The sequence below is a fragment of the Penaeus japonicus genome, unplaced genomic scaffold (genome assembly GCF_977035675.1).
Source record: "Penaeus japonicus unplaced genomic scaffold, GWHDUDI00000001_assembly GWHDUDI00000013, whole genome shotgun sequence".
NCBI classification, from domain to species: domain Eukaryota; kingdom Metazoa; phylum Arthropoda; class Malacostraca; order Decapoda; family Penaeidae; genus Penaeus; species Penaeus japonicus.
The window spans coordinates 22459800-22480570 of record NW_028234415.1 but is presented as its reverse complement, the minus strand read 5'-3'; the positions used below and the strand labels follow the sequence as shown (position 1 = coordinate 22480570).

Here is a 20771-nt window from a genome sequence, read left to right as displayed (position 1 = left end):
AACAACTAATGTACTATCCTCTCGGAGACAATGCTGCCGCACAACATTATGAACTAATATTACTTCTCATTTCTTAATGATTTTGACATGAATATAAATAAATCCAAAATGGTGTTTAATTTACATCAGTTTAATCATAGGAATAAATAAATCCTAGCACCCAGTAAGGGGATATATATTTAGGATTTTGTAATAGAAAAAAAATGAACATATATATATTTTATTATCTCTTCTTTCCAATTTTCTTGCTCTTCTTCTTGTCTTGTACCTGATTTCCCCCTTTTCCGTCTTTGCTTTTCTTCTTCTTCGTGGGGGCTTCCAACTCATTCTCCAATTCTTGCTCAGTCATCTTTGCTGGTCTTTTGGTGCTGCAAGTCACAAACGGAATTGAAATATATCCAATTACAAACACAGCATATGCGAATGGATGAATATCTACCTAATTCATTAACTGTGACAATATGAAGTAAATTTTATTTCTAAATAATCATGCAAGAAATAGGAAAAAGTTTTACTTCAGATAAACCTGGCATAGGATGAGCAAATGAATATATAAGGTGGTCGCAACATGTAGTCATAAGTGTGAAGATAATGAAAATGAAAAACTATGGAATAAGACAAAACTCAATCTCCAGAAGAACATGAAATCAAAGACAAAATTTCTGCTTTTCAGTTCAATTTAAGTCCATACAGAGAGGTGAAGAAGAGAAAACTGACAAGACAGAAATCAGGAAACAGATGAACAAAAGAGATAATAAAACACCCAACAGACCTCTTGATAGTAACCGTGCCGCCGCCTCCTTCAAGGGCCGACTCCCAAGCCCTGTTGTCCCCTTGGATTGCATATTTCCTCACATCTCCCAGGATCAGACTGTTGATTTCCTGTAGCTTCTCCTTCTTCTTCTGGTCCCGTGCAAAGTCCTGCAAAAAGATTGTTGGAGTCTTTATCAGTAATCATATAAGAGCAGAAGCAGCAGAAAAGAAAGAATGGAAAGAACTCTAATTCAAAGTTATAAAAAATCTATATCATTACTCCTGAAATATGGGTTTCATCCTTCTCATCTTCCTTTTTTTGTGGTAGGGGTGGAAGGGTTCTCTTCTTCCCATATTTTATATATTCAAATGATTACATTATTACAGAGTGTATTCTCCATACTACTCCTAATGCTAGTAATAGTTATCAAAGCACTTCCTTTACTAAATATTTTCTACAAGAGAAAAACTTTCTACATTTGCTTTTTTATCATTTGAATGTTAAAAAAAAGAAAAAAAAAATGTAAAAGAACAGAGAGAGAGGTAAACACAATGAAGAAAAAAAAATGGAATTGACAAAACATCTAATATTTACGCAAAATCATTGTCAGATTTCTCTTTGACAAATAAATAAAGTCTTTGTAACTCTACACAAAAATGTCTTTGCTATCCAATATTCCTCTATGACTTTGCCAAAGTTCAAAATAGGTCTGGAGGTGTCACTCACACTTCAGCACTGTCTTTAAACTTTCCTTATGAGACTCAAATAACAAAAATGCATGAAACGAGGCCAGTCGTGTTAATACTTACTGAGACTGAATATACATCACAGTAGTGATAAGGAAAGCTTTTTGTTTTATGGCCAAATTTAATTGAGCCATTTAATCTAGTTTTAATCGTAACATTCTGTTCAAGAAATACAAGTGGCAGAGCTTGTCTACTAAGCAGACGTAATGACAAATGACAACAAACAAATAAGGTACCACATTTACTTATAAATGATATTAAATATGCAATATCATAGTCATAATCTATGTCAGATTCAATTTCTATGACCTTTCGTGAATCCCTGCCCTAGTTACTTAGGAAAATGTTAAATAAGGTCAATGAAAGAAATTCCCTCCAGCTTTTGAGAAATCTCTTATCAACACTAAACATGGAAAAGAAAAGCCAAAGGAAAGAAGAAAGATCAAACAATAACCACAATAACCATAGCTTTACCTCAGCCGCCTGATTCAAATCTTGATCAAGACTTATGTCGACTGGTACAAACTCTGGCACAACAGGAGCTGGGAGATGCTGTGCAAGGGACTTCTCCTGTATGCTGGTCATCGTTTTCAGAAGACGTCGCACTGCACGGTTGAACTGACCGAGTGCCGATTCAAGAGGTATGTCCAACAGAGCCACCACTTCGTCCATGGTCTTCATCTGCAGGCCTAGTCCCACTAAGAGGCCCTGTCAAAATTGAAGCACTTGTAGATCTTTTATTTGTTTTTTGGGTAAGCCTTGAGATGTGCTTTGTTTATTGATTCAAGAAGGTTTAAAAAGGAATTTTACCCTTCCAAGATGTTCAGCTTGGGCTGGGTATCTTAGGATGTGTGTTTTTTATTACTTTTAAGACTTATGGTATGAAATTTGAGCTTACATATGATATACTGGTAGGGTGATACTAATTAGCATTTGGTACAATAGGTCATAATAACTGAAGTTATTTCAGCAAAACAAAAAATGCAAGAGGATCCCATGAAAATACCCTTTTGTGGAGGAGTTAAGTATTGCTCTTTGCTTGGTAAAATCAATAGCTAGTGACATCCCACTATACTGAATACAATATCCCATGGTGTGATCCATGAAATAACTGTTTAATCAAGCTATTACTGAATAGTTGATAAAGGTACTTACTGACTGTACTGGTGACAAATGCACAGATGAAAATTTGTTCAAGAAAAAAAGCATTGCAATATTTGGCAAGAGGTCAGTTACAAGATATCTATCTGCCAAGTTGCTTGAATATTTTTCTAGACGCTGGAGATCGTGGCCTGACACCAAGCTCTGCAGTTCCCTCCATTCAATCTCTGTAAAATGAATTCATATCTCACCACTTGTAACAATTAACAATGGGCTAGTAATTAATAAACAGCCAATAAACAAGTACAACTATTCACACCATTAGTTACAATTTCTGGTCTACTTTCAACCAGTATTAAGGGTCCATACCTTTCTCCTGTGTGGCTGAATGAGACTGGATCACCTTCAACGCCAACATGGGAGACAATTTGGAGAATGGGCCCCCGAGAAGTGAGACAAACCTCCTTATGAATTCCCGGGATGCCTTCTTTACCCACTCATTCTTGGCCGGCGGAAGTTCTCCCTCGTTGTTGTCTATCAGTTTCACCATCATGCAACTGTGCTCACCAGTCACTTTGTTTGCTACCTGGCTGTTAGTGAGGTAGAAGGAGCAATGAATCTTCAGACAACAATAACAGATTTAGTCTAACCATTGACTAAACTAAATGATTACTTGTCATGTTCATACCTATCTTCTGTCTCAGGAAAACACAAAGACTGTAACGTCTGAACCAAACTGATAGAGAACAGCCACAAGAGAAAGTAAATAATGTATCTGTGATGTTTCATTGTAAAACAGCCTTCTCTCCATACAGTATCACCAAAGTGGATGGATGGATGGATAGTTTGGAATTTTGGAGAAGAGTGAAGTTGAAGTGAAAACATCACAGACCAATTATTTCTCTTATCACTGTGACTGAGATTCATTTCATCACATGGTTTTCCTCACCTGATGTACAGAGGAATGTAGCCTGCCCTGCACCAGAACTTCAGCAGAGGCAGCGTTAACCCATAGGACACACTCAGGTAGTCAAGGGGCTCTGGCACTCGCTCACTCAGCTTGGAGAGAAGAGGTTTGCCACTCTTACGAGGTACTAAAAAGTAGGAGTCATAAGAAAACATTCAGTAGATAATAAGTAGATACATAACAAACAAATAAAATATATAATGAATGAATAACAGAGAAATAAAAATGTAAAAAATGTGAATACACAAATAATAAAAGTATGCAAAACAAATATGTAAGCAAAAGTTAATATACCTCTTCAAACACAACTATTTTTTAACATGTTTTATTTTATAAACCTACATACAAAATTCTACCTGATATACAAAATGAAATTGCATGTATTTCAACTGCAGAGAGATAGTGTCCAGCATTCAATCAATCAATACTGCCTTCAGATTTTTGCAACATACTTTTGTTTCCATTTCTCTGATACAGTTATATAAACTAAGTGAACAAGGACAGAATGATTCTCAACCTACCAATAGCATCACTATCCTTCTCCTCTTCATCAGTGCCAACACCTGAGTCCTGCTCATCTTCCAGGGAAATGTGCTTCCCACTGTAGTAGTCACTCACCAGATTGATGGCACGTGATCCATACCCCATACCCTGTAACAGGTCCAGTTACTTGAGGATACCCTTCATTTATAAATTTTTTTAAACATTTGGAAAAAAAAAACAATGGAAGTAGAGAAAGGGAGAGAGACAGAGAGGTAAAGAGACAGATAAACAAAAGGCAGACAGACTAAAAGACAGGAGGAGAGAGAGGCAAGACAGATGCATCCATTAAAATCTCACCTGGTAATCAGGATGAGCAGCCACTCTGACAACTCTTGCGCTAACGTATTCGGTCAGGCTGGTGTCAAGGTACTGCAGTGCCAGGGACCAGGGCACCAAGTCACCAGAGGGACGCTCGCCTCGGCTTTTACTGCCATCTGACACTGATTTAGGTATCCTTCCTTCCAGGCACACCTTTACACCAAAAAAGAAAGAAAGAAAACTCCTTTACATATCCCTTGAGAGATGCTTAGGGTGAAGCTTGAGGTAATTTCTTTGTTTTACCAAAAAAAAACTTTCAGGAATAATGCCTACACAAAATGATCCTTAAAAAGAGAAAGGCTGAAATTTTATCCTGCTTCCTTCAAATAGAGACATGAAGCTATTAGAAAAATAAATAAAAATAAATGAAATGAAAAAATAAGAACTGACCTGCACCACAGCAAGGACTGGTGGCAAAGAAGTCATGCCAGATACAATAGGAGGCAGAAGCACAAAGAGATGATGTGCCGGAGCATCGCACAGCACCTGCAGATCGTCAGGAGAGTTGCGGTAATGGGATGACACGAGAAGGGACATCACCTGGTGGAGGAAGTCTTCGCTCTCTTTATGGCCACTGAACAAGACATCCCTGGTAATTATATGAAAAGAATATTAATAGTTACATTTTATTATATCCCATATTTCGTCTTAAAATAGGCTACATATAAAGAGACCAAAGAGAATGTTTTCAATGCCTCTAAATATTTACAAAAATAAAGCTGGTCATATTCTTTCTTACTAATAATGTCAACTGTGTCCTGACAAACAAGAAGCATTTGTTTTATATCATTTTCCATAAAAAAAATCTTCCTCACAGTTCACATTAAACACACTGATCATCTCAAAAATTTTACTTTTCCTGTTCATTGTAATTCAGCAGCAAGATCCAAGAGAGTCAAAAACTAATCCACCTTTGAGTCATTAGTGACAGTAGCAGTTAATCCTGATCCAAGAAATAGTCTTAAGTGTGACTTTGAAGAATCATTATTACTCTGGCTAGCCAATGAGAAACTCTGATGGTGTGTCCAGAAATCACTGCCCAGCAATATCACAACACAGAGACGCTCATTTTTGGTGCCTTCCTCCTTGCCACTTACCTAGAGAAACAAATGGGCTAATTTTAAATCTGTTAAAACAACAGTGAAGGTGAAGTTAGTTATTGAAAGGCGTGAACTGCAGGAATGAAAAATTACAGCAAAACTGACACTAAAACCTACAGATAACATAGACAAAATTTGACACTGCCTTAAAGAAATTACTGTGTGTTTCTTGGGATGTCTAATTAGCTATCATCTATTTTAGGGAGGATAAAACTAATAGTCATCAGCCATTAAAGTGTGATGAAGTTTAATAACACAATTAGCACAATATTGTCATCATTTATAATACTGTAAATATTACATAAATATGAAACACAGATGACAGGTGTGCCTTGCAAGTGGCCTTCTTGTCCTTATATTGGCGATCTTAAACCCAAATCTACTTGAAATGTTTGAAGATTTGCATAAGGCTTGCAATCTAAAGAACTACCCAGTGGTGGTCTAGTGTTCACCTCAATCTCTGTGCCTGTCAATGGTTTGACACAAATTCAGTTTTGGTTTAAATTTACATCTTACTTATCATATTGGTTTTCTGACAATTCAGAAAGTGATACTATTTTATAATCAAACAGAACTAATATCTCCAGGCTTGTGAATAATGGAGGGATTTGCAACAGGGTTGATCAGTCACGACAGTTGCAAATGGCATCACAATATGTCATCCCCACTAAAATTGGCCACGGAGAATCATGTGTACAGAACAAATGTGTATTTTGTGCTAATCATACTCAAGGAATGGGATCATCAGTCTATTGAAATACAGTTATTCTAACAAACCAGTATAATTATGCTATAGTTAACTTAAGAGTTCCTTTATTTCATAAAGAGATACTTAAATTTCATAATTTTTAATAGAAGAAATCAACATGACATGAGTAGTTGCTGGACACTTGGGATTAACAGGTCCATAAAAGGTGTCATGACATACATGTCGGCACCAATTAAGCCTAAGAGATGGGTGTCAATGCGTACATGACGAAACATCGGGATCTGCTCACAGTTGAAGCGCACACACAGTCATGAAGTATTATGGCTGTAATGACGCTAGCTCTAGAGCTACAGGGTTCCAAAATCAGCCTAAACCCACATTTTATAATTGATTTATGGAAAAATATTGTTTAGGCTAGTCTGCCCTACCCGGAGGGCGAAGAGAAGCCTTCCCCGTCCCTCTAATTTTTAGCTGGTGCCGCTAGTGTTGTAGATCGCCTGCCTTGACGACCAGTTAGGTCATTAGGCGCACTGTCGACAGTGGGTTAAACCAATAAGATCTAAAGGGTGGTATGACTCACCTATTTACATAATACAACTGGCAAGTTTGTGGTGGGGGACACGTGGAGGTCTGGAACACTTCTGAAGTAGCATCAAGGCACAACAGCTGATGCATCCACTTCTCAACAGAATCGCCACTTCCATAACGGATGCTCTCCTCCAGTGTTACCTCATGTAAGGTGCGACCTAGAATGAGACGATAAGTACATGTTTACAAATGTAATAATTCATTATTAATTTAACATATGTACACTATAAACTTCAGGTACTATGTCTCTTAGTTACAGTAAAGTACCCCCTAAATCTCTGCACTTACTTGAGGTCATATCTGATGAAAGATCCACTGTCTTCACAGCTGTAACTCCTACTGTGCCAGTTTGCTGTCTAAGCTGTTGAAGAAGCTTCAGGGATAGAGATCTTCCAGTCCCTTCATACCTATATCAAGTAGATAGAAAACAAGCTATCGCAAATTAGGATTTCAAAATATATGAAAATGTAATAATGCAGTAGAAATGTTAAGAAAGTAGTACACAAAATAAAACTAAATTTAATTTCTTTGTCTTGTGAGGATAGGAAATGAAGGTCACAATATCTGAGGCCTTTGACTTTTAGTTATTTTAGGTTTCACACCTATTCTATAGCATGTACCAAATCTAAATTTATCTATTAGCCTATCCCCCCAAAAAAAGATTTCTATACATTGTCCACACAGAGGTGAATAAGGAGTGGAATGGTAAAAATTATTATCAAGAATTACACTCTAAAAATCTGCCTGATCAATTCCATACATGATATTTATTTCTCAGCCAAGTATGTGCCATCATAAACCAATTAATATATGATTTAATATCTTTAACCCATTAGCAGCGGATGGCATGATTTGCTGCAAAGGCAGAGTCGGTCATAGACGTGGATAGCACCGTGCCAGACAATGTAAACCAGCCTTCCTACTGCACAAATATTTATTTAAAACAGCGACCAATGGGTCAAATATCATACACTAAAGAAAGAGCTTCATCAAGGCAATAGGCAATAAACAATCAGGTAATACAAAAAAACTGATCCTACCAAGCCAGGGCCCCTTCACAGAGAAAGAGGATCTACATACCCATTGATAGTTGATGCCATGAAAACACTGTAGTTTCCAAGGAGGGCCTTGACATGCGGTAGGGGAATGGCAGCTGCTTCATCTATCACCAGTAATTCACACTGTCCCAACTTATTGGCATCCACTGGATCAACATACTGGAAAATATGTTCAAGTAAGCAATTATTATTCTGAATGCGGCAGCCCTGACAAAATTTGTTTATATATGAAATAATAACTAAAAATGCACAAAGAAAATAAATTATCATCTATATAACTTGTAATGCTGAAGGATGCAATTGTAACCACAACTAAAACTTTAAGCCCTGCTTCAGAAATAAAACAAAATATATTTGTAAGAAAATTTACGATATAAAATTTCTATGCATTATCCGCACACAATTACTAATCTCTGACAATTTATACCTGTATGGTTTGGCGAAAGTCTCTAAATACATTTACTCGCACTATTGCCTCATTGAACTCATCATTTGTAGACTGGATGATCTCATAGTCACTCTGTTCCTCATATCCCAAAGCATCAAAGCCTGAAATGAATATAAAAAAGAAACCACTATTAATATTTTGTAATATAAAGAGATATTTTTCTAAAAGAGCATTTTAATTTGATAACATTAAACTATTCTTAAGAATTATCATCGTCAACTGATGAAACAAAATAACAATACCAAAGAGCTATATATGATACAAATAAATGATCACCTCATAACTAAACCAAAACGCACGATCAACCCACCTTTAAAGATGAACTCGAAGAAGGTGTTCAAGTTCTCCGGTGAAGGGCTTGTGACGAAGATGTTATTGAGGCCAAAATGCACCGCTGCTGCAACCGACAACCCCAGAGCAGCTGACTTACCCCGCCCTCGACCAGCTGTGACCGAGAGCATCCCTCTTCCACTCTTCTCTGTGATCACGTCTATCATCTTTAGGAGAGCTCTGGCCTGCGTGGTCATGAGTTGTTTTTTAATGGTTATTCAAAGAAAATATGAAGTAAATAAAACAAAAATAAAAGATTGAATAAACTATACATATTCTTTTGTGTGTGTGTGTGTGTGTATGTGTGTGTGTGTGTGTGTGTGTGTGTGTGTGTGTGTGTGTGTGTGTGTGTGTGTGTGTGTGTGTGTGTGTGTGTGTGTGTGTGTGTGTGTGTGTGTGTGTGTGTGTGTGTGTGTGTGTGTGTGTGTGTGTGCATTTTTATCAAATATCAAAAGTAGAAGAAAAATATAACAAAAAAAGCATAAACACATAAAAAAATCATCAATGCCAATAATGAACTTTAAAAAGCCTCACTTGATCAAGGGTCTTGCAACATCCCACTAACTGCGGCAGTGGCTTGTCTGCATCCTCAAGACTCTTCTGCAAGTTCTGCAGTTGTTCTTGCAAGGACTCCATCTCCTGTAACTTGGACTTTGCCAAAGGGTTCACAGGACCCGCCAAGGATGGCAGTTCTGACATCAGTTGAAGCTTGTCATCCACAATAAGACATGACTTGCACCAGCCTAAAGACAATACAAATCTGCAAAAATATTCAAATAGCAACTGTAATATATTGTACAGTAATCTCTCTTTAAAAATATTTATTTTTTAGTGACTGATACAGTATAGGCAAAGAGAGGAGACCTACATTCTTAATAGTTAACCTTGTTAACCCTTTCCCGACGGGGCACGCGCTAAGTGAAAACCCCTACGCCAGGCCATTGCAATATTGCATAGGAAACGTCACACTGGTATGACGCCCCAGCATCGGGAATTTAGCTGTGTCACACGTGTGTGACCCACCATCGTCATAGGGTTAATCTGAAATCTTTCTTATGTTCCCATAAATACTTTAGTACAAGTTTTAATACAAATCCTCACCGTTCATTGAACAACGGGGTGATTTTGGGATGAGAGTAAGTCTTCAGTCTATTGTGCGAGTCCATGGTGAGGGGAAAGAGCTGGCGCAAAGACTGCATTCCCGGCAACAAAAAGACGACAACACCTCCGCCTGATACGGTCTCCACAACACGACACAGTGTGTTTGGGGTTAAACCTTCAAAGTCCTGAGAGAAAAAGATGTGTTAATATTCATATCAGTGTAAACTTTTTTGTTTATTCACTGAAAGTATTGGGAAAGAAAATTTCAGACATTCATAAATAAAAGTTTCTAATGTGACTAATAAATGTAATAAATTTCTTCCAGTAACTTAACATAGAGAAAATAATATATCTAAATAAAATAAGTTGCAGCTTTAATTTCTCTCTCTCTCTCTCTCTCTCTCTCTCTCTCTCTCTCTCTCTCTCTCTCTCTCTCTCTCTCTCTCTCTCTCTCTCTCTCTCTCTCTCTCTCTCTCTCTCTCATAATCTTAATTTCTACTCCAGAGCAACAAATACCAACCTGTATAACACACATGCCATATGTGTTACCCAGGACTCGCTGGGTATCGGAGAGAGAGCAGTACTTCACAGAGGTTGACAATAGGAATATGTGAAAGGCGTTTTCCTGGGATATGTCGCATTTTCCTGATTTGAGTTTCTGCTCAAGTTTTTTCAGCTGCTTTCGACTTTGTCTGTAAGATTAGATAATCATCCTTTAAATCACATTATCATACACTAATTAATTCTTTTAACTGTTATCTGCAGAGGATGAAGAGGAAAAAAGACAAGAAGGATAAAAAGAAAGAGAAAAAAAAGAGTAGGGAGAGCAGGGAAAAAATATTCAAAGGTGGAACATTATGTCATATATTGAAAACAATGCTCTTTCCAAAGATTAAATTATGATTTCATCAGCTACCTCTGCAATAAAGTCATACTGCATCTATGTCAATCTGTCAGTCTGACTAATAGACTTATTGTGTATCTGTGTATGTATGCATCTGTCTGACTGACTGTCTGTATCTATGTATCTATCTATCTGTCTGTCTGTCTGTCTGTCTGTCTGTCTGTCTGTCTGTCTGTCTGTCCGTCCATCTGTCTGTCTAACGGACTGTCTGTGTATGTATGTGTCTACCAGTCTGTCCTTACCTTGGGACGTCTGAATCTTTCTTGTGGCACCATAAGACGGAGGGTCTCTCACCTGATGCCTTGGACACCAAATGATGAATTATCATAACCTGGGGGAAAACATAATCATTGAAAATAATTACTATAAAAATTATAGCTACTGAATTGGCAACAGTTTATGCTTGGTGTAGAAAGACTACCCCATGTATTTCCATTGAAAATATAATTTTAAGGAAAAATAGATGCATGCACCAATGTATGTTTATGTAAGTGTGTGCAAGTGTGTGTGTGTAAATGTGTGCAAGTGTGTGTAAGTGTGTGTATGTGTAAGTATAAGCGTGTGTAAGCATGTGTAAGTGTGTGTAAGTATATAAATGTATGTGTGTGTGTGTGTGTGTGTGTGTGTGTGTGTGTGTGTGTGTGTGTGTGTGTGTGTGTGTGTGTGTGTGTGTGTGTGTGTGTGTGTGTCAGTGTGTGCGTGTATATATGTCAATGTGTGTGCGTGTATGTATGTCAATGTGTGTGCGTGTATGTATGTCAATGTGTGTGTGTGTATATATGTCAATGTGTGTGTGTGTGTATGTATGTCAATGTGTGTGTGTATGTATGTCAGTGTGTGTGAGTGTGGTATAACGCGTAAAACACAGTGTCACGCAGACATATACCACATGTTGGGTACTTTGACCATTTGTCTACACCGTTATCGGTCGACCTGAGATGTCTTTCCCAGGCTCAGCAAAATAGTGAACAACGAAGTGTTGTGGTTTTGGTAGGCGTGTCCTACATCTAAAGAAATAACTTCATTGGCCTAGTACTGTGTTGAAGGGGCGTGTATAGTGTGAAAAAGGACCAATGAAGAGAAAATAAGGAGATGAATAACATAGAATAACCAATGAAATGTATGCTAAAACCAATGAAAGAAAAGTACCGAGAAGAGCTGAAAGCCAGGAACGCAAAGACCCAGACTCTATGGTCAATTGTGTGTGATTGGTCGATCATTTTGTCGGTTAGAGCTATTGTTTCCCTATTGGTGCTAGGTTTGTTTTTTCGCTACGTGTGGTTGCGTCTTTATTGAGTGTGAGTGTGAGTGTGAGTGTGAGTGTGAGTGTGAGTGTGAGTGTGAGTGTGAGTGTGAGTGTGAGTGTGAGTGTGAGTGTGAGTGTGAGTGTGAGTGTGAGTGTGTGTGTGTGTGTGTGTGTGAGATAACACACCATCTCTCTCTTGAGAGTATTAAGGTCACGCGCAGGAAAATACCTCTGTATATTTCAAGAACATATAAAACATTATCTAAAATAGGATATCCAAAGTAAAAAAATAATGGAAATCTTGTTGCTCATCAGAAAAGTGTCAGTGACTTACCTGATCTCTTGCATTTTCCCCTAATATAGTTAGTAATGCCCGATGTCCAAGCTTAACATTATTCTCTATCAATGTCTTGATCCTCCCATCGGCCGTAATTTTCTCCATTACGCCTCTATAATAATAAAAACAACACCACTCTGGCTAAGTTCACTTTTGAGTCAGTCTCTGGTGTGTTTCGTTATCCTCACAGTGACTTTGGCCTGTCGGTTCGAGAAAAATATGGATCCTTTTGTATTTCTTTTAGATAAAAGGCAATGAGCCTTTCGATAAAATTTTATTTTATGGATCTGTCTGATAGAAATTATATTTTTTGTCTTAATGTATGCTATAAACGAGATTGCAAGGAGAATATTGAAGTGCAAATAACCTCTGAAACGCACGTGTTTTCCACAATGTAAACAAAGCATCTTTGAAATTCTATATGAACAAATAAATGTAATGTATTGCAATATAATTGACTAGCAAGGCATTAAAAATGATTCTTATAGTAATGAAAATAGCTTTATTGGACAAATTTTTATGATTATGATATATTATACCCAACTAGAACATCTCTACTCTGAAAAGGTGTACAGACTAATCAGCTGTTGACAGCAAGCTGTAACACGCGAAAGTGAAGCAAGAAAAATCTTACTCTATATTTAAAACACTATCTAAATTGTACTTCCAATCAACATGACAATGGAGTAAGTACTCAAAGAATGTAGTCTATGCTGTACAAGACCATTTTAAGTTATAAGACAATTATTTGGCTCGTTAGTTCAAGTAACCTACATCACAGGACATAATTTCATGTTAAATTAAGAAACCAAAGAATTAGTAAATGACAAGATAATTCTACATTCTAATGCAAGATTTTACAAAACGATTTTAGTTCTATTAACTAGGTCACTCATTTTTATGGTTGAAAGACCAGTTCATCAATTAACAGACTTTACTTGGCAGTTCTTTTTTGGCCAAGTAATCCTAGAATCTTTTTAATGTTCAGTTATAATTGGCAAAAAATCCAGAAAAACTACCCATATATTTGTAAATTTCTTTATGGTAGTATGTTAGAAAAGTTAAAATACCTCTGTCATAGATAGCAAACAAAAATGGTATTTATTATCTATAACCATCAATCATATAATCATATATTGTGTCAAATATCAACAACCAACTCAAAATGCTTGTTTCATCTCGCTGGAGCTATATGTGGCAAATACCTTCAATATTTGAATTTAGCCACAGAGATGCAGAAGGCATTAACATTGAGCTGTCACACAAAATGCTATCGCACCAACTGATTTTTCCAATTATTTTGGCAGTTGCAGAGTGTTATTCTAAAAATTATTTTGTAATAACCAAAAGTTTTATAAAAAAAAGACTGTAAATGTACTTAACATAAACTGTATCAATAAGTGGACCTCTTTTGAATGAATACTCAATTATTACAATCCTTGAGAACTTTTCTGTGGCCAGTTTGAAAAGCCATACAGAATAGTGTATGGACACATTGTAGAGGGGGTAAAGATTCCTGTCTGAAAGGCTTCAAGAGAAGCTGGTGAAAGTGTATTTATATATGGATATTATTTAGAAGCATTGTCTTTTCAGTTCCTGTAAATGTGTACTTGCTCATTATTGTAATTACAATATCAGGTATTTGACGGTATTCAGTGCAGCACAGGTGTATATCACTATATTTAAGATCTATGATAATGTATGGATATAAAGTTACATAAGGTGCTCTGTCATTTTTTTTCTTTTGCATTGTTAGTTGTTGAACAGCAGAAAATCTAAAATAAGTTATGTATTGTTCATCTGATAATCCCTGTTATTCATATAATATTGAGTTTCCTCCTCCACACCAGGGTAGGAGTCAAACGCAGCCTTGAGGAAGAGATCTCTGAGTCCGAGAAGGCCTTGAAGATGGATGAAGGAGGTGGAGAAGATGAAGAGGAAAAGTAAGAGGCCTTTGCTGCTGTTGTTCTCTTGTATATGTAAATAATATATGAATATAAGTTTCTCTTTTATCAGTATTATTTATGTGTATGCATACATACTTGATCATCGTCTTTAGGCACATAACATCTAATCCAACATTTACCACAGAACGCTTCAGGTTTTGGCGCAGTTTAGCTCTGAGTCGGGTGAGGTGGCAGGTCCTCCCATCGACTTGCCACTTGGTCTCGGAAAGGAGAAGCTTCAACTTATCCTCAATGCTCTTCTAAATAAGGTGGGAATTGAGATGCGTAGTGTTAGTATTTCAAGATGTATTTCTTTTATGTCTGGAGAAGAAGAAACATTTAACAATGGTGAAATCTGGTATGATTATTAACACACTTATTCTGGAGCGCCAGTAAGAATATGGCTTCATTTTCGTAAGTCGAATTGATAGTTATATTTTTAAATTTCAGGAGGAGACTCTGCCATACAGTTTCTTTGTGGATGAAAAAGAAGTGACAACAAGTTTAGCAGCGGTTGTAGATTCAGAGAATGTTGAGGAGAAAGTAATGACAATTCTATACCAGCCCCAAGCGATATTCAAAGTGAGAGCCGTTACAAGGTATGTCCTAAAGAATGCAAAGTTTTTTTTTATGGTTTCTGTAGATTTTGTAGAGATAATGAAAACAATTAATGATTATTGTAAATATCATCATTATCATTATTCACTGTTATATTTATCCTTTTTTTATTATTATTATTATTTTTTTTTTTTTTATGATGATTATTATTATTATAATTATTATTATTGTTGTTGTTATTATTTTGATGGTTGTTGTTGTTAGTATTATGATAATGATAATAATGATGATTATTGTTAATATTGTTAAGCTTAGTATTAATAATTATAATGGTTTCATGTTATTGCTTTTTAGGGCCTAGTATAGAAATTTGATATTTGATTTTAAAACATTCTTTTTCATCCTCTAATTAATCTAATTAATTCTTACTCAATAAGACACAAATGATTGCAGCAAAGTTAAAGATTAATATTTGTTTGATATTTATAATTGATGAATTTGTACCTGATATGAAAGTGCATTGCTTCCATCACTAATCATATATTTTCTTGCTTAGGTGTACGTCATCTTTGCCAGGTCATGCAGAAGCAGTTTTGTGTGCATCATTTAGCCCAGATGGAAGACACATGGCTTCAGGTTCAGGAGATACTACAGTACGCTTCTGGGACATTAACACAGAAACTCCACATTTTACTTGCAAAGGTAATTACTAAAAAGCCTTAATGTCTTAAATTAGTTATGTCAGCAGATTTACATGTGTTTTATTGATGAATATTCTTAGATCTTTATTCTCTACCTGGGAATTATTTATTCCAATTTGATTACTTGTAGGATATTTGATAATTTGTTTAATGAAAACCTCAGTTTTATTTGTGATACATTATTATATGTATTAATACTTATTCATGGTCAATAAACATTCTTTATCTGTAGATAATAGGTAGGTCTTACCAATTCCTGATCCTAAGCTCTTATCCTTCCAAAATTTAGGGCATCGCCATTGGGTCCTTGTTACTGCGTGGTCCCCAGATGGGGAACGTTTGGCTTCAGCTTGCAAAGGAGGCCATATCATCATATGGGATCCTACTTCTGGAAAACAGGTATGTTGGAAGGTTAGAAGAAAGTTAGAAATATTATTCAACTCTTTAAGGTCGTCAGAGATGTGTAATTATTTTCTGGTGACCCCAAAATGAACAAAGCTTTTGAAGAGTTTTGTAAGTAATGTATGAAAGCTAGATGCAGATATGCCATAGATAAAGTGGATTACTGTTGATTATACTCCTCATCTTTATGAAAACAAATCAGGTGGGCCGCACACTCTTAGGACACAAGCAGTGGGTCACTGCGCTATGTTGGGAACCCTTGCATCTGACATCTGTTGGTCAAAGTGGGCGTATGGCATCTGCAGGTAAAGATGGAGACGTCAGAATATGGAACACTAGACTTGGCACTTGTGAAAAGGTATGTCAGAAAAAAAGTATATATTGGATTATATTTTACATATAGGCTTGATAATTTTATTATTATGTTTATAATGTTAAAAGGACAGAATCAAGAATTATGCATATTTTATGTTGTTTGTTCGTTATTGTTCTGTTTTTTGTTTTTTTTTCTCATTTTTATCCATATTCATCTGACCTGGGTTGTTTCCTTGCAGATTCTTTCAAATCACATGAAATGTGTGACTGCATTACGATGGAGTGGAGAAGGACTGATCTATTCTGCCTCACAAGATAGGACTATCAAAGTGTGGAGAGCAGCTGATGTAAGTTCTTTTATTACTTATTACAGTTAGTCTCTTAAATTTGATGCTGCATTGAATAGGATGCTGATAGTGTGAGATGGAAGGATGAAAGGCACTTTTGTGGCTAATAAAAAAAAGTTTTAAAAAAGGATTTTGTTACTTCAGGAAGTAATGTCAACCTTTATATTGCAGGCAACCACATGATATGTAGATTTAATTAACCCATTGCAGACGGGAATAAATTTGCTTGCCCGGCCTCCAGGATAAGTTTTATTTTAAAGAGAGATTGCTTGAAGCATTATAATTTGAATATTCCCACTCTCTTTCAGTCATTCATTGAAAAACAAGAGCGTTTTTTGTGTTTTGTTTTTTTGTGTGTTTTATTGAGTTTAGAGACTTATATGTGCCATATGACAGGCTCTACCAGTGCTGCAGTTGACTAAAATTGTAGTATATTATCCATATTAGCTCATTATTTTCTTTATACTCACTGTGATAGAAGTATTGCTGTTTTATAGGAGGACAAAAGGCAACTATATTTTTTTCGTATTTTTGTGCTGTCATGAACGAATACGAAACATATAACCACCTACAATAAAGATAACAAGAAGAGGTAGGGAAGAGGAATGAAACCTGTGCTTGTGACTGTGTGCCACAGTGAAAGGCATCCATATTGGCACAGGAGTACATTTTAGACACTGGGTATGGATTGAGTCACCTTCCTCTTCCTCTTTTGACTGCACATCCTTCATCGGCGGTACTTTTGAGCAAGAGTTCGTCAACTTAGTGTGTGTCATCGCTCTATAAAGATAGTGCTTGCTAGAGACCGTGGATGGGTGCCATTCAAGGCTCTCTCTCCTGCTGGTGCTAGGAAAAAGTGGTGCCATCTAGGTTTTGGACGTTAAGCTAGCATGGTATTACGGTAATTATAGTAATTATGACTGCAGTAGCCATCATCACTCATTCCTTTTTCATAGCAAAATAAAATAGCACAGTGATCCAAAATCCCCGAACGTCATGTACATCAGGACGCCCGTCGTCAGGCCAAAGCTCCTACGTCATGTATGTCATGACACCCATCCGCAGTGGGTTAATGTCATTGGTTTTTGTCTGGCATCTTTCCCCAGGGAGTCATGTGCAGGACACTCCAAGGGCATGGCCACTGGGTGAACACGCTGGCTCTCAACACAGATTATGCCCTGCGCACTGGAGCTTCTGATCCTCGTGCTCTGATGAAGGCCAGACCGGAATATGTCTCGGGTGAGAATTGCCATAAAGTCATATTGTCATAGTATATTAACTCTTTAGGATTTCATTGCCTAAGGTGATAGAGATTTGTCTTTACTTTATTGTGTGATAATTTGTATTTATTTATGTTATTTGTTATTTTTATAATTTCCTTTTTTACCAATAATGAAATTATTTTCACTTGAGAGGAATAAAACTTTAGCAAGTATGTACAGTGCATATTGTGTAGTATGCCATTTCCAGCGATGATCAAATTAGTATAAAGAAATTAACATCAATCACTCAATTAAATCAGCTGAAAATAGGCAAGAGGCTGCTGAGAAGAGATACAAGGAGGCCCTAGCCAGTGCAGGAGGTGTTGAGCGACTAGTTTCCGGATCTGATGACTTTACTCTGTTTTTGTGGGAGCCTGCAAAGGAACGCAAACCTATTGGTCAGTTTGACTGGATCATTATTGTGTGTATGGATAGTTTTGATGATACTATTGGTTATATATGATATATAATTGTAATTTTCTCTTTCTCCCTCCCTCCCTCTCTGTCTCCTATCCCTCCCTCTCCCTTCCTCCTAGAGAGAGAGTAAATATTGTGCAAGTTTATATATATATTTACTTATTTATTTATTTATTTATTTATTTATCAGTGTTTATTCAGTCCTAAAATTTGGCTCTTATAAGAGATGGGAAATCATACTTATCCAACCACTATTTTCAGAACGCATGACTGGACACCAGCAGCTTGTGAATGATGTGAAATTTTCTCCAGACACAAGACTCATTGCATCTGCTTCCTTCGACAAGAGCATCAGAATCTGGAACGGCTTGAATGGCAAGTGAGTGCAAGAGAAAATATTTGATTAGAGGGATGTGTCAGATACTTTGTACATCAGGTGAAATATTGACATTGAATAATAAGAATATAGATATATTGTGTGAAAATAAAGAACCTATTTAAAGTATATATGATGAAGTTTTACACATATGTGAATCCTATGAGCTCATTAACCTTTCCTCAGATTCATTGCAACTTTGCGAGGTCACGTCAATGGTGTGTACCAGGTGGCTTGGTCAGCTGATTCTCGACTCCTAGTGAGTGGCAGCAAAGATTCAACCCTCAAAGGTAGCTTTGATATTCATTTGGTCGTGTAGAATTTCCCAGCCTTACTTATAAATGAATCATTACTTGTTGTATTTTAGTTTTCCTTCTATAATTTCATTGTGTTGTCATTAATAATTTTACAATTTTTATTTAATTATTTCTTTTTCTTCTCTTCTACCCACACCTTCAAAACCACAAACATTATAGAGTAGATTTAAAGCTTTTCTTCTCCACAGTAAAGATTTGGTTGTTCAACTAGTCAGGCAGGTTCTTCTTTCCTAGGTAAAGGGTTAATATAACTTATTTTTCCAGTTTGGAGTATGCAAACCAAGAAGATGGAAATTGATCTCCCTGGTCATGCTGATGAAGTGTATGCTGTTGACTGGTCACCTGACGGAGAGAGAGTGGTCAGTGGGGGGAAGGACAAAGTGATTAAAGTGTAAGTGGAAGAATTCTTCTTCTTCTTCTTTTTTAGTATGGTGTATGTAACTGAGGCTGAAGTTGTATACTTTGTAGTAGTAAAAGGGACCCTGTTTTTCTTCACTAGTATCACCAGTCGTATTCTGATTAAGGCAAGAAAAACATTGTCCCTTTTACTACTATGCAACTTCAGATATGGGCCAAACCCCCCAAATCTCTCTTTTTTTTGGACAAGCCTTTCTTCCAAGGAAAAGTAAGGCCCATTGAACAATCAAGTGGTGTGATCAGTGGGATTGTAAATAATTATTGTGTTACAATCTGACAAAAGTTTAAGGATAACAGAACAGTATAACAGTACTAGCAGTAGTATTGCTTTGTAAATGGTGCAAAATAATTTTGGTTTAAGTTCTTGCACTTGTAGAAGTTTTGTTCTCTGAATTGAGTACTTTCATAGTCTGTCTTTTAGCTGCATTGATAGAATAGAATTGCTAGCAATTTATGTTTCTTTTGGGTCTTTCAGTTAGGAGAAATAGGTTCTGATGTTTATTAGTAAATTCACATGGAAAGTATTGCAGTAATGTGTTGAATTATTGAATGTACCTGTAGATGTAAGTCTACTGCCGGTTATTCTTTATATATACTGTAATTATGAAGAAAATACATTTATATAGTTAATATTTATATGTATTCTTTTGTTTGTTTCAGGTGGAGAAGATAAAATCAGAGCATGTTTCTTTTCTCCAGAAGCACAAATATTGACCAATAAAAGTTATAATTCTTTCATCTTTTCTTTATTCAATCATTATATGATTTCTATAAATGCATAATTTAGTATATATCTACAAATTTAGTAAATTCTATTATGAGACCTCTTTATAATATTAAAGGAAAAGTGATAAACAAATACTGTATTTTAATATTGTTTTTGGTACTTTTAAATTTTTTTTTTCAACAGTATCTATTCAGACTACCATACAGTTATAAAGTCACTTCTTTTTCACACAATTCAAATAATCACTTAATCTTTATTACTACCAACCGGAGAACGCTGGGGTGGTTGTGCCTTCATGTGGACACAATGCCGGGGTATTTTAAAATGCATAGGCTTCACACCTCAGGGTATTCACCTGCTGAAATCACGGCCACCTGCTACACACAGCTGCCAGCCGTACAGAAGCCATGACCTAATATCGCGTCCCTAGCAGGAAATATTACCACCATGTGACATCACCCATTATTGATGGGTTAATCAGTTGATTGACTCTAGAAGGATTGCTGGTAATTTGCCAAGTGAATGATGAATTATGTAGCCCCAGCAAAATATAGGCAATTTATAACTGATAATAATAATGATAGTAATATGAGCATTATAACATTAAAAATAGCATGACTACATTGTTTTCTGATAGTACATTTAAAAAAATCTTTAATAAATATTCACAAACAGAAAATCTGCCTCAACAGAATATGTCCTATCACATCATGAAGTTTCACCCTATATACACATT

The 20771-nt window shown here is 36.3% G+C and overlaps 2 protein-coding genes across 2 annotated transcripts; one reads left to right on the top strand and one right to left on the bottom strand.

The window, feature by feature from the left end:
- Positions 1-206: 206 nt before the first annotated feature.
- LOC122259957 (RNA cytidine acetyltransferase) lies at positions 207-12455 on the bottom strand. The gene is made up of 19 exons (XM_043026960.2): positions 12248-12455; positions 10910-10998; positions 10284-10455; positions 9764-9948; positions 9197-9422; positions 8643-8847; positions 8312-8433; positions 7907-8043; positions 7115-7233; positions 6819-6984; positions 4820-5018; positions 4409-4582; positions 4090-4219; positions 3551-3695; positions 2971-3191; positions 2656-2828; positions 1975-2208; positions 773-921; positions 207-368 (listed from the first exon to the last, which is right to left on the bottom strand). Exons 1-19 carry the CDS (start codon positions 12353-12355, stop codon positions 224-226), a joined length of 3099 nt encoding a protein of 1032 aa, XP_042882894.2. The 5' UTR covers positions 12356-12455; the 3' UTR covers positions 207-223.
- A 339-nt stretch (positions 12456-12794) lies between these two features.
- On the top strand, positions 12795-20044 carry Nle (notchless protein homolog 1). Its single transcript, XM_043026962.2, has 14 exons — positions 12795-12936; positions 14101-14193; positions 14342-14465; positions 14647-14795; positions 15311-15456; positions 15745-15854; positions 16060-16215; positions 16412-16519; positions 17626-17758; positions 18042-18179; positions 18460-18577; positions 18761-18864; positions 19156-19282; positions 19969-20044. Exons 1-14 carry the CDS (start codon positions 12926-12928, stop codon positions 19979-19981), a joined length of 1530 nt encoding a protein of 509 aa, XP_042882896.2. The 5' UTR covers positions 12795-12925; the 3' UTR covers positions 19982-20044.
- The last annotated feature ends 727 nt before the right edge of the window (positions 20045-20771 follow it).